General features: G+C 41.9%; 1 protein-coding gene across 1 annotated transcript in view; it reads left to right on the forward strand.

Annotated features, from left to right (window-relative positions):
- Nucleotides 1–3242: 3242 nt before the first annotated feature.
- LOC126262547 (cuticle protein 19-like) overlaps nucleotides 3243–15394 on the forward strand; it is an 81619-nt gene continuing 69467 nt past the window's right edge. The window contains exon 1 of the mRNA XM_049959232.1: nucleotides 3243–3512. Within this exon, the coding sequence (XP_049815189.1) occupies nucleotides 3498–3512 (15 nt within the window). The 5' untranslated portion in view covers nucleotides 3243–3497. The remainder of the gene's footprint in view (nucleotides 3513–15394) is intronic.

Here is a 15394-nt window from a genome sequence, read left to right on the forward strand (position 1 = left end):
TACTTTGCTTCTGTTATCGTAAACTTTAATCTGTGAAAATTTTCGCTGTTGATTATAATACTCCCTGAACAGTGCCAAAGTCACAACACATTACCATGCCTAATACCGTGTAATAAAACTATTGTCATTCAATACAGCTTCCAGTCGTCCAGGAATGGATAAATACAGGTATTGTGTGGTTTTCTTCCTGCAATGTAGTGACAAGTTCGGGTAATGATGGACGCTTGTGGATAGCTATTACGCATCCTTCTCTCCAAAGTAGACCACAAAGCTTCAATAATTCCGAGATCTGGTGATCGTGGTGGCGAGTGGAGATGTGATAAATCATTTTCGTCCTCACAAAACGAGTCTTGGACAATGCAAATCGGTCCTTGAGCACAGCATCACCAATAGGGAACAAACATTGTACCAGTCAACAAAAACGGCTACATAATCCTTCGCAACAGTGCGACCTTACAGCGTACCCTTGGAGTCCATGGAATACCACGACATGGTTGCCCGAACATCAACGAACCCCCATCATTATTCAGTGTTGGGAAAGAAACTCGGTCAGAAGCTGGAAACAGCGCGCGACAAGACTCATACGATCAAATAACTTTCTTCCATTGCTCTACAGTCCGTGTTTTCTAACTTAGGCACCAAGTTTCCCCGTTACGGGAAGTTGCAACACTGATGAGTGGGTTTGGAATTCCAGTTCGCCCGGCAATTCCCTGCTTACGGAGCTCCTTTCAACTTCTTTTGTTGATGACAGGGTTCACGAGTGTGACATTCAGTCCTACAATGGCTTTAGCAGCTGTTGTCCCCTTATTTTTTGTCACAATCGTCTTCAACAACTGTCCGTAACACACACCTTCGTCCGCGTTGTGGCATAGCGGATTATGTCTTTCAGCTTTCGCTGTATGTGGTGTAAATCTTCGATTTCGGCTACCTTAGTAATGGAAGTGCCTTTATACGAACAACAACACTTTGACCACTTTGCTCCAATATAATCCACCCGAAACTACACAGAACAATGTGTTGACCACAATGAGACTTAAAACATATTAAGGACACTCCAGAGGTGCCGTTCGTGGTCAGTTACGACAGCAGGCTTATCTATTACCTGCATTTCTGTGCAAGAAATCATTTTTAGCGATGTTTTCCTATTTTCGTGTTCTTGTGCATATACAGGTCGTGCTTATTTTTGTGATCATGTGGAGAGTATTAACCTGCTGTGGCCCATCCAGTTCCACGATTGAGAAAAGTCACACCCCTAAGAATCCTAGCTGATCAAGAGACTACTTTCGTGGCAGAAGAAATTAACTTGTCGCAGAAAAAAGTTTACTATAAATCTGTTTGTGGTCCTGGGTTTTACGTCGTCGCCGTTGACCCACTGCTTGGAAAGCTAGGAGCTATGTGAGGAGCTATATGATGCAGTGCATATGCAGGTAACCTTTACGCTGAGCGTGCGTAGGGTGATCATAAAGTTTCAATTAACACATAGAACAGGGTAAGCCCGTAATTAATTTTTTGTTTACATTCCACGATGTTACTCAATCTGTATATTGAGCAAGTAGTAAAGGAAACAAAAGAAAAATTCGGAGTAGGTATTAAAATTCATCGAGAAGAAATAAAAACTTTGAGGTTCGCCGATGAGATTGTAATTCTGTCAGAGACAGCAAAGGACTTGGAAGAGCAGTTGAACGGAATGGATAGTGTCTTGAAAGATAAACATCAACAAAAGCAAAACGAGGATAATGGAATGTAGTCGAATTAAGTTGGGTGATGCTGAGGGAATTAGATTAGGAAATGAGACACTTAAAGTAGTAAAGGAGTTTTGCTATTTGGGGAGAAAAATAACTGATGATGGTCGAAGTAGAGAGGATATAAAATGAAGACTGGCAATGGCAAGGAAAGCGTTTCTGAAGAAGAGAAATTTGTTAACATCGAATATAGATTTAAGCGTCAGGAAGTCGTTTCTGAAAGTGTTTGTATGGAGTGTAGCCACGTATGGAAGTGAAACATGGACGATAAATATTTTAGACAAGAAGAGAATCTTTCGAAATGTGGTGCTACAGAAGACTGCTGAAGATTAGATGGGTAGATCATATAACTAATGAGGAGGTATTGAATAGAATTGGGGAGAAGAGGAGTATGTGGCACAACTTGACAAGAAGAAGGGACCGGTTGGTAGGACATGTATTGAGGCATCAAGGGGTCACATATTTGGCATTGGAGGGCAACGTCGAGGGTAAAAATCGTAGAGGGAGGCCAAGAGATGAATACACTAAGCAGATTCAGAAGGATGTAGGTTGCAATAGGTACTGGGAGATGAAGAAGCTTGCACAGGATAGGGTAGTGTGGAGAGCTGCATCAAACCAGTCTCAGGACTGAAGACCACAATAACAACAACATTTAAATGCCTATAATCCCGGTACACACCGAAAACCCGTGCTTCAGTATCGCAGCACTCCGTTATATGAGCCAAAACGACATGAAATCATCATCAATGAACTGCTACGGTACTTTCGCACGGGAATTCCAGTGCGTGCCAGGACATGAGACATTTACCTGTGAAAATTTTTTTTAAAAAAGTCAGTTACGTTACTATATGACTAGCCTCGTACTGCGGGAGATTCAACAAGAAACTAGAAAGCAACTGCAATTAAGTGTGATGTACGCTGCAATATACCGCAGAGAAAAAAAAGTGTGTAGTTGACCGCCCGCAACACAGCGTACATTTACATGAGATGTCAATTACAGCTGTAGGAATCATGTTCCGGCACCCCTAGAATGCATTTCTTTGGTATTGAAGCTAGGAACGCCAACCCGAACTCCCTGTTGGTCTAAGGGTCCGATAGCAGCTGTACTGGACGTGTGGGGAGAGTGTCTTCGGAAGCTAGACTCGGGCGCTGCCTGCGCCGCGCTCGCACAACGGGAACTGTTGTAAGGTCAGTGGGTGAAGAAGGCGCCCCCGCAGCCGCGAGGAAACGGAACAAGCGGGATGAAAGCGAGAGCGTAGAGCGTGGTTGCTCTCACGTCACCAGCAGCAGCGGGACAGACCGAGAGGCGTAGAGAAGAAGGCAAGCAGAGTGGAGGGGAGGCCGGGCCGGCAACGGGACGCAGCTGCGTTGCGTCACGGCGTCGCGTGCTCCACCCTCCCACCCCACCATCGCGCACTCCCCCGCCCATCTCTGCAGCCGCCGCATCCTCGCCGCTTCGCGACTCCACCGCCACTGGGCGCCGATCTTCCTCAGTCCGTCTATCGTTCTCGCCTCGCCTTCCTCCTCCTCCTTCATCGCTACTCCTCCCCAACCCCCACCCCCGGACTAGTGTTGGGCGTGAAGGAAAAGGGGCGAGCGCGCATGTGGGCCCTCGAGAGCAGCGGAAGGATTTTCGGCTGCCGCAGGGACCACCCCGGCAGAGTATATAAGACACCGCGGAGACGCCGGCGAGTCACCAGTTGTGTGTGAAATTGTGTTGGGAGAGGTAGACGGGCAGCTCAACGTAACGTGGCGATGAATCTGCTCAAGGTGTGTTTTTATGTATGCTGTCTGGTGGTGGATCTTGTGATGCGCAGTGTAACGATTGATTATCCGATCCAAATATTAGACGTATTTCTGGAGCAGTTCACCGTTTCGTGCATGACTGCGTTTTCCATTTGGTGTTATCTCTATTGGACATCCTCGCGTAAAAATTTTTGAGAAGTTAACGAGCACACTCAACACTGAAACGTTTGGGGTGTAATGCATGGACTTCATATAACTGAATTTCTTCCGCTAATAAACTTACAACAACATTTCATTTTCTCTGGTGATTCTTTTGGTAATTATCAAGCTTATAACGGATATAACACTTGTGTTACATTCTTAATGGATTAGGATTACATTTCATTATATCAGCATGTTTCTTAAAAAAATTTAACTGCCTTGATCGCAGTAATACATTAATTTACAATTTGTTGATTACTATTCAGGGTTGCTACACCATCATCTTCAGATCAGTATTATTGAGAGTCAGTATCTATATACTTGCAGGCTACAAAGCCATCATCAGTAATGTTCTGTAGCTTACATGTACATACAAACTGACACTCTGTTAAGACTGATCCAAAAATGGTTGTCTAGCAACAGAAACTAGTAAACATCAAATTCCAAATTAATACATAAATGTGCTCAAAACAACTAAAATTTCTGCTTATCTCCATCACCTGACGATGTCAAGTCTTACAAAGCTCTCCACGTTTTAACTAAAATAGGATCCTTGGCACTTAAGTAAGTTACCAAACCGGCTTTGGCACCTGATGCATCGTCACAACGAATCGGTGATGATTAAGAACAAAATTAGACTCACTGTTGATTTCCCGGCTCCGAAAGTAAACTACATAACAATTAAGAATACAGGAAGGAAGATACGATTCTTAAATCGCCTAATAATCGAATCACGTTTTAGTTTCAAAATGTATTCCGTTCTTTTCAAATGTGAGGCACTTGGCAGAATATATCATTTAAACACTTAAGCGTACATTGATTCTTAATTATAGGAATAAAAGTTGCCAGACAGGATCTTGTCAAAAATCCTATATCGCTCATTCCTCGTTAACTCTATCGCTAAGACTACTAACCAATACTATTAAACCATTAATATTGATTGGTACTGTCTTTATTATGGGTGTCCTTGAATATCCATAATTTACAAACATTAATGAAGAATCCTACATTGCAGCATAGATGTGTGTAACATAATTTATGACTACAGTTACGGATTACATATTGTGTCAACAATCAATAGCCCGAATGTGACTCCGGACACTGGAAGTTCCATGTACAAAGTACTACGAACTTACTCGTTTCTGTAAAGTATACTCAGAATAAGGTATGACGTTATAACTTCATCAGGAAAACCTGATAATGACAGTATCAACAATGAACTTATCTCTTCACACTGAACTTCTATGGTTCAGAAATCTTCCAAACAATTAGATATTGGATTATAATGAGTGAAAGATGTTCCAGTCTGAGGAATTAACCGTTTCCATATATGAATGAAGAAAACGGAGCAAAAAGTATTTTGGTGTCATTATCGTCAAAACAAGATATATGAGTAAATTTAAGGCTACATTTTAATACATGTTAGAGAGACAGAAGCGAGCGAAATGATATAGTACATCCCGATAACAGCTTTCTCTTCTTCTCTTATGTACAAAGTTGGAATGAAAGGTAATTTAAGTGTGACTGTTTCTTTCAGCAGAAAAAGAGACTACTCCATTTAGTGTAGGATAATTAAGACGAAGCATGCATAGAGAAAAACCATAGAAAACTTTCGTCCAGTGTCTTGAATGAATCACAGTAAAGACGGAAATCTCTCTCGAAATGAGAGACGCATGTTAGTAATTTCTTTGGTTACTGTTCGGCTAAAATCCATAGAAAGTACTATAGGTTCCCGACTATGACAAAAATTAGCTATAATGAGTCATCTGATTAAAAATTAATTCATTCACAGAGACACATCCAGTACCGAACAAATTTTTGCAGTATCGCATTCAAGTCAACACCTCGGCGTTTTGAAAGAGTATTAGAATAGGCGAAAAATGAGAAAACCAATAAACCTTTACTGAGATATACCTGCCAAATAATAATCTCTGATATGTATTTTGAAAGCATATTGTCTAGAAAACGCGAGAGCGTTTCGTATACGCTCAGCAAAATTCAGACAGACGCTATAAGAGAGGCATTGTGCACCACGGAGAGGTTTACTATCGGAGTTCCGAGAGGGAGCCTATCAAGAACAGTTGGGCAACGCATTATTTCCTCTCAAACAGCTCTCGTAAAACAAGCACGACGAGATTGTTAGATAAATTAGAAGTTATATGGAGACTTATCAATAGCCATTCACCCACGCACCATCGCGAATGAAGCAGAAAATGGAGAGAAATGATACGGATCAAGAAAGTACCCTCCACCATACGCCCTAAGCTCGTGATATATAGATTAAGAGTATGTACTTGAAGCTCTACTGTTGTTATTCGAGTAATATCTGACGCCGAACCGAAAGAGATGACGTAGATTGTAAGACTGAGTAAGAGTTCGAGTAGACAGAGATTGAAATCCCCGACCTACCATCCAGATTTAGGTTTATCTTGGGTTTTCTAAATCAGTAAATGCCAGGATGGTTCCTTTGAAGCACATCAACGATTTACTTCCCCAATCCAAGCTTGGCCTCTAATGACCTCCTCGCGGAGGTTTTCCGTCACCTCTCTACTGAACAAAAGCGAGTGATGGGATTGATATGCTAATGAGGTATTTTTCGTAGTAATAATTATGAATTTTACATGGTTATCATTTCCTTTCAACGTGCGCAGTCCTTGACTCTTTTCTTCGTTAGTATTCATGATCCGATTACCTTACGTCGATCAACTGAATATAAGTAATTCTGAAAGTTCCAGAAGCAATTCACTACTTTTCAGACAAAAAATCAGAATAAAGATTCATCGAAATAATTAGAGAGGGAGCACAAACTGACTTAGAGAACTGTGGGGCAACAAACTGAGTGTTGCCTTTTCCTCAGATCCATCCCGTTATTCGTTTAAGCCAACCATGGGCACACAGCCAGCATGTTATCTGGCCTCTTCTCCTCCAGAACACGGATCGAGTGTCATAATGACAGTGTCACCGTTCTTGGATACCTTATAGGGGATCTTTCACAAGAAATAGAAGAACAGTTACATAAACAAGCAATTGGGCGCATAATTCCAACGGACTGTCTTCACACATCATGTTTCGCGCACGTACCTGTTGTGCAGTTGAAGGCTTCGCGCCGCTTTCTGCTGATGTAGTCTCATTAGTCAAAATGAAAACGAACGCCTCAGGTGGAGGTCATCAGCCGCGTACTTGTTTTCTCTCACTATTAATATGAACGCTCAAGGCTCTTCCTGGCTCCTAATCATAGTCTGCCAATGTGCAGTACGTCATCCTGCTTCTTGCAGCGTCACCATTTTGTATGACGTAGGAATCTTTCCAAGAGGGCGAGCAGTTATCACAGTAGGCAATTCTGACACTTGGTGCTGCAGGCCAGTTGTAATACCTCTTAGGAAAGGGAACCACAGATCCTTGTGCAACCTTTGCCTCGAGTGGAGATATTTTTATTAACAGAAAAGAATCCAACAAAAAATTTATAAAATTACGAATTTTTTGCACACTGATAATTCTATTCATCAGACAGCAGCTTTGTCACTTGTTTTTTATGATGACATACTTGCAAAATGGAGTTCAGACGACATATGTTATGCACCATTGAATGATGACCATGAAACGAGAAAGAGTAGAAACATTTGGAACTTGTTGCTACAGAAGAAAGATGAAAATGAGCAGTTAAGGAATGCAATGAATATTTATGATTTGGAAAATTAGCATCAAATGAGGATAAAGCTGTTTATGTATGTGTCCGACCAGTAGAGGAAAGGAGTACATAGTGGGAACATTATGGAATACAACAAAATAAACAGCACAGATTAATGACAATGTTCGGTAAAGTATGTGCACAGAGATGAAGAATTTTCTACAGAATTGGTGAACCTGAAAGTCGACGATAAAACAGTCTAAATAGTGTTCACTAAAAAGAATATCTACGTCGATATGAGTTACATGTAGTTATCTATTTAAAAATTCAAATCTGCTGAAAGAAGTAAAGAAGTTGAACGCTAGTATCAATTCATCTCTTCTGCAAATACCTTTCCTTATCGCAGACACTGGAATGACTAACTGAGCAGGGAAGGAAGGCAATCTCAGAAATGGTCGGCGAACTAGCCTGAGTGCGAGGAAAAGACGTGGATTTGACGTCAGCTTTACATGATATACTGTCCACTTTCATTCGGAAATTTCTGAATGTACTATTCAGAGAGCTCGCTTTAACACAAAGGCTCCGGTTAAGTTGGTTATTGTGCGCATTAATGTTAACAGAAGAAGAAATAAAAATTTATTGGGATCTGCACAATGTTTATGGCTCTGAGCACTATGGGACTTAACATCTGTGGTCATCAGTCCCCTAGAACTTAGAACTACTTAAACCTAACTAACCTACGGACATCACACAACACCCAGCCATCACGAGGCAGAGAAAACACAATGTTTATCTTCAAATCCTTAAACTCGTACTACTTCCTAATAGCGCTGAAAAAGCTGGCTTGAATATCGACATCTGAATGAATTCGGAGTGCAGAATATGAAAATTCAGTTCGCGAAACATTTACACTCATTAGATTGGCAGTGAGGTCTCCATTAACGACAGAAATTTCATAATCGGAATCTCCAGTGAGTAACCATAAATGAAAAACCATACACAAGTGAGGCCGTAAAATAAATGCATAAAATCATAAACATAGTACCGAATACACAAGTGCTGTTATCTGCAGTTCCTTTGTCAACCCTTAGGATATTCTGTGACGGTTTCTGTATTAACTAAGCATTAAGGCGTTGATATATCGATAGTTTACGACAAAAAACTAAGAAATTCTGTATTAAGTTCAGAAATAAGTACGTTAGTTTCGCACTTTTGTATGTCAATAATAAGATGAGTCGTAAGGCTATAGCCCCACCCCCCACCCCCGTCGGAGTTTCGAGTCCTCCCTGGGGCACAGGTGTGTGTGTTGTCTTTAGCGTAAGTTAGTTAGATTAAGTAGTGTGTAAGCCTAGGGGCTGATAACCTCAGCAGTGTGATCCCATAGTTATTACCATAAATTTCCTATTTCCGTAAGGTTATAGAGCGTCCTAAACTAGTAAAGTATACAAATAAACTCTGGTAGATCTTTAACTCCCAAAACCGATAAAGTGGAAGGTCTTTGGTGTCTTTTTACTGACAGCACATGGATTTTTATCATTTTCATATGGAACTACAAGTACGGACGGCTCATCTGTTCTTAATCTGGTTTCCTGCCGTTCTCGAATCACTTCAGGCGAATTCCAGGATGGATTCTTTTCAGTGATGGACTACTCCCACTGTGGCCCTTGTCCGACTAATATTAGGGTCTGCCGAATGATCTCAGTACAACTATAGCGTTAATTCACTTTTGCAGTGAAACTGAAACCTCGTGGAGACAGTTAAGGGTCATCTATCAGGCTACAGGGATGTACCATATCGTTCTAAGTATCTCCTCCTCCCCCCCCCCACCCCACCCCTCCACCACTCGTCTCGCATCCTACGTTAACACCTCAGACATAATACTACACTGGATTCTTACCAATCACTCGTCTTCAAATAGTTGTACATCAAGTGGTCTCTTGGACAACAACATCAACGATCGTGATGATTGTGATAAGGTTCTATGCTACTATGGATCTCAAGCAATTTATATTGACGACTTTATTTCTCAAATGTGTGATCAGCCGGTTTAGCGGACACCCTCAGTTACTAACAATCGTTGAATTCTCAACTGTAATGGTCAAGCTAGTGCCCAGGGTACTTCGTCCACCACCATAGTTTCCCCACTTATAGCTCCATTCACGAGAGTGGGGCGCAGAAGAAACCTATAGCTGTAAAATCTCTAAGTCTACGGTTCGGGACATTTCGCAAGGTATACGAGTATGTGGGAGGAAGTAATGCGTAGCATGACTGTTATTTGAACGTACGAACGATGAATTTCAACAGAAAACCTATACGCGATGCACAACGCCTTCCTTGTAACATCTGCCACTGCAATTGGATGAATACTCTCATACTTACAAAATGAAACCGTGACAAAACGTGCAGTGCTTCTTTCGATCATCTGCATTTTCTCTATAAATTCTACATGGAAAATATCCCAGACAATAGTTAACAATCGGCTGAAACTGAATTTTGTAAGAAACATATTAAGTGAATGAATTACATTTCATTAAGATTCTTCATTTGAATCTGTCTATGGCATCCACTTTTATAGCCGTTACACTATAAATCTCTGCACACATTAACTATCTATTGGCTACAACGTTTCACACTCACTGATTGCCGGTCGTGTGATTATTCATTAGTACATCCTTCTTAGAATTTATGCGTAGTAGGTAAGTGTTCATACTGTAAGTTGACTGCTAATCTCTGCACCCAGCGTCAGTCCTTATCAAGGTTACAAGCATTTGTGAATAATTTTCTGGAGCTCCTATTTCCTTACATACATCATCCGTGAATCGCTTCGTGGTTCTTTCGACTTAATCAGCCAAATCTTATACATTTGCAGTGAACAATAACGGTCCTTTAGAGGATACTGAGGTATCTGACATCTGTCGATTGCACCACGTTTAGTTATATTTACTAAGACATCATGAGTCCGTCATTGGGCCAGTCCAGTACTGCATAACTTTTATTTTGTTCACTAGACGACTGCATCACATAATTTGGGCAGGCAAGGAGCGTCGCCATCTGAGGTCTTCATGTCCTCTTGGGCGCATATGGTGAACCGGATTTCACAATTTCACTGTTTGCTCAATTCATGTTGAGGCCTACAGAGTATATTGTTGGTCTCCGGGAAAATCATACCACACCATCAAAGAGTTTGTTCCGTAGTTATGTAAGAGGTCGAACGTCAGTGGTATAGGGCTGTACTGGTAGTTACGCAATAAATCTCTTCAAAATGACAAACACCTAAGCACTGTGTAGTCTTTTTTTTTTTTTTTTTTTTTTTTTTTTTTTTTTTTTTTTTTACGGGGATATCTCTGAAGACGTGATTTGAATATGAAATGTAGTATTTGAGTTCAATGGATAAAATAACGCCGGCTCGAGTGGCCGTGCGGTTCTGGGCGCTACTGCCTGGAGCCGAGCGACCGCTACGGTCGCAGTTTCGAATCCTGCCTCGGGCATGGATGTGTGTGATGTACTTAGGTTAGTTAGGTTTAATTAGCTCTAAGTTCTAGGCGACTGATGACCTCTGAAGTTAAGTCGCATAGTGCTCAGAGCCATTTGAATCATTTGATAAAATAACTTCGGGAGTTTTAACAGAGGACGTGATAGGAGTGATGATTTTTAATTAGAATTGGACTTAGTTAAGCGATACTTATTTTCCTTCGCCGAGACCAGAGAGAGGGGAGGAATACTGTTATGTATAATATGGGGCTGCAACAACATCCCTCTTACTTATTCTGTTTGACGATATGTTGGTCGTTTGAGGGTGAAGTGCGATCTCCACAGGCAGTGGAAGAGATCTTGTCCTTCCCCAGCTGCAAAGTCATTACGCAAGACAATTTCGCCCCTGAGGCAGAAATTGAAGCGGCCTCAGTCGTGATGTAGGGCGCTTTCGCCCGTGAGGAACAGTTATCCCGGTCTCGGGCTGGCACTGGTTTCCGCCTCAATAGCACTCAGTCATGCCCTTTCATTTTCCATTTCTCTCACAGTACCGACTGCAATTCGGTGTCAACATTCGAAGAACTTCTGCTCTTAGAGTTCACAACGAGCCACACTTCAACTGCTAGATTTGCCTTTCAGCTGAAAACATGTCTACCTTTAATTTGTCTAACTTCTTAATATGGCAGGTCGACGTCTGGAAGCTAGAAATTAATGCGAGAAGAACAGTCCAAATCATTGATTTTTCGACACAGTATGTATTGGACCACACAGGGTGAGTAACCTAACATTACCGCTGGATATATTTCGTAAACCACATCAAATACTGACGAACCGATTCCACAGACCGAACGTGAGGAGAGGGGCTAGTGTAACTGTTTAATACAAACCATACAAAAATGTACGGAAGTTTGTTTTTTAACACAAACCTACGTTTTTTTAAAGGAACCACGTTAGTTTTGTTAGCACATCTGAACATACAAACAAATACGTAATCAGTACCGTTTGTTGCATTGTAAAATGTTAATTACATCCGGAGATATTGTAACCTAAAGTTGACGCTTGAAACCTCCGACGTTCAGTTGCGTGTTGTAACAAACACGGGCCACGGTCGGCGAGCAGCATCTGCAGGGACATGTTTACGATGACGACCGTGTTTACGAGTATGGCTGTAGTGCACTGTTGTCGTTTGGTCTAGCTGTCGCAGTGTCCGCATGTAGCGCTTGCTGCTATTGTTATTCTGCATTCGTCTCCGCACGCAGACCAACTGTAGTACACCGTGTTACCAGACGTCTGTGATAGTGTAGTGTTGTAGGAACTGTGACCATGGTGTATTCGAACTCTGAAAAGGCGGAGATGATACTCATCTATGGCGAGTGTCGACGAAATGCAACTGAAGCCTGCAGGGTGTATGCAGAACGGTACCCGGACAGAGAGCATCCAACGTGCCGCACATTGCAAAACATCTACCGCCAACTGTATGCAACAGGTATGGTCGTAGCACGCAAACGGGTCCGTAACAGGCCCGTCACAGGAGAAGCGGGTGCAGTTGGTGTGTTAGCTGCTGTTGCCATGAACCCACACATGAATACGCGGGACATTGCGAGAGCCGGTGGACTGAGTCAAAGTAGTGTCATACGCATACTGCATCGTCACCGCTTTCACCCGTTTCATGTGTCGCTACATCAGCAATTACATGGTGATGACTTTGATCATCGAGTGCAATTCTGTCAATGGGCATTAACAGAGAATGCGTTGCAGTTCTACCTGTTTACCGATGATGCGGGTTTCACAAACCACGGGGCAGTGAATCTACGGAACATGCATTACTGGTCCGTGGACAATCCTCGCTGGCTCAGACAGGTAGAGCGAAAGCGACCGTGGACTGTAAATGTATGGTGCGGAATCATTGGCGACCACCTCATTGGTCCTCACTTCATTGCAGGGGCTCAAACAGCTGTAACATATATCGCGTTTCTACGGAATAATCTGCCAACGTTGCTCGAAAATGTCCCACTGGAAACGCGTCGACGTATGTGGTATCAGCATGATGGTGCACCTGCACATTCTGCAATTAACACTAGGCTGACCCTCGACAGGATGTTCGACGGGCGTTTCATAGGACGTGGAGGACGCATAAATTGGCCAGCCCGTTCTCCTGATCTTACACCTCTGGACTTCTTTCTGTGGGGTACGTTAAAGGAGAATGGGTACCGTGATGTGCCTACAACCCCAGAGGATATGTAACAACGTATTGTGGCAGCCTGCGGCGACGTTACACCAGATGTACTGCGGCGTGTACGACATTCATTACACCAGAGATTGCAATTGTGTGCAGGAAATGATGGCCACCACATTGAACATCTATTGGCATGACATGTCGGGACACACTCTATTCCACTCCGTAACTGAAAACGGAAACCACGTGTGTACGTGTACCTCACCCCTCATGGTAATGTACATGTGCGTCAGTGAAAAAGACCAATAAAAAGGTGTTAGCATGTGGACGTAATGTGCTGTTCCAGTCTCTTCTGTAACTAAGGTCCATCACCGTTCCCTTTGGATCCCTACGTAATTCGGTGCTCTCCGATACACACGATCGAACAGCGGAGGAGTGGTACTCAAGCGTCAACTTTAGGTTACAATATCTCCGGATGTAATTAACACTTTACAATGTAACAAACGGCACTGATTACGTATTTGTTTATATGTTCAGATGTGCTAACAAAACTAACAGGGTTCCATTTAAAAAAACGTAGATTTGTGTTGAAAAACATACTTCCGTGCATTTTTTTATGGTTTGTATTAACCAATTACACTAGCCCCTCTCCTCACGTTCGGTCTGTGGAATCGATTCGTCAGAATTTGATGTGGTTTACGAAATATATCCAGCGGTAATGTTAGGTGACTCACCCTGTATATGCAATTTTCAATATATACGTTGCCTTAATTTTTTACTAAGGCACATGTACAACATGCCTACTGTATTACGTCACGAAATTGGTAATGCAACTATTACATCAGAAAATGACCATCACATTAGAAAAAGTCTGTATGTAGTACATCGGCCTTTAGTCTCCACCAACACTAAGCAATGTGGAATCCATCCATTCGTCTTGAGTCAAACATAAATCTTTTATGGCATTTTATGGCACTTTCTGGCAATTTCTAGCTCACTGCTCACTTGCATATGTACTTTCCTGTTTAGTATCAGTGTCTCATCAACATTTTATCATTGGCGTGTATCCAAACAGGAGAGTGTATACAAAAACAGTTAAAGAATATGCTTCGTAAATATTACAGCACGTTTTACCTTTGAACGATTGTTCACGATACATATGCACCCTACTGTGATGCACTTGGAACTATCTCGCAGTGGGGAAATGTGTCCGTCAAAGAGTCGTCAGAGAGGATGGAAGTTACAGTATCCCATTTCCAACAGAGTAACAGTCGAAACTCACAGAACTCACAGAACTGACGCGTCTCTTATTGCAGTTGATAAGAGTTTTGAAATTTATAGGAATAGTTTCACAGATAGGTATAGCGTATTATAGGAAATACAGTCATGTCTCTCATCACAAGAAAAGTTTTTCAGATATGAACCATAACCTTAAGTAGACTTTAATCCTCAGTGGCTTAGATGGCAAGTAAGACAGATAATTTCGTATCGATAATTTACGCAAATAGGGAAGAACTGCAGTAGTTGTTTTATCAAAATCATATGCAGTAGGCCGTCATAGAACTACGTATTGCATTAAAATATGCGATACCTCACAGACCGAACTATTCATTGCTGCGGCAAGCAACGTGTCGTGAAACTAACCCAGATATGTATTTTTCTCTCATGTCGAAGTTTAAATACATTTTAATCGTGCGACATACATTTTTCTATGGAACGTTGCATCTAAGAGAAGGATAAAAGATTGAAGTCTATGATTATGTCGACGCTCACATACAAATAATGACACGTGGATGAGTAGCTCCGAGAGGAGTGGAGCAGGAATGCCGATATGACTTGTTTTAGGAAGCGCCCCGAAAATTGTCTCAAGTCATCTCGGAAGACAAGTAGAAAGGGAATCAAGATGGGCGAAGAATATTTTGAAACAGCACACCTCACTATTACGACGCCAGTGGCGGACCGTAACACGTAACGGAAATTCTTATTAACGGCTGCTACTGATTGATGCAAGAAATGTTTCTAGTCTCGTGTAACGATAGATTCAACCAAAATTACTATACGGAAGTCTTGTGCCTTGGCATTTGGTGAACAGGTGAAGACGCAGTGAGAACGTGCCTAAAACCAGGTAAAGGATTTCGAACTGTAATGAAGCTACGCACTATCGAAATCATACACCATTTACATTGACGAAAACGCTACAATTAGTTTCCGTTTCGCAAGTACCATGACATCATCGTCTTCTTCCTTAAAAAACGCAGTTGTTTTCAGTATCATCCTAAAATGATGTTTCATGCACGCTATATTCGGGGGACATTTATTTTCACAGTAACCCACCTTTTCACAGAATTTTGGAAATTTTTATCTTGTTTCCTTTTTCCGAACAGTTGCGAAAAAACGCCCAGCCAAAGAATACAGGCAAGCAATCCATTT

This window comes from Schistocerca nitens, chromosome 6, assembly GCF_023898315.1.
Source record: "Schistocerca nitens isolate TAMUIC-IGC-003100 chromosome 6, iqSchNite1.1, whole genome shotgun sequence".
Taxonomy (NCBI): Eukaryota; Metazoa; Arthropoda; class Insecta; order Orthoptera; family Acrididae; genus Schistocerca; species Schistocerca nitens.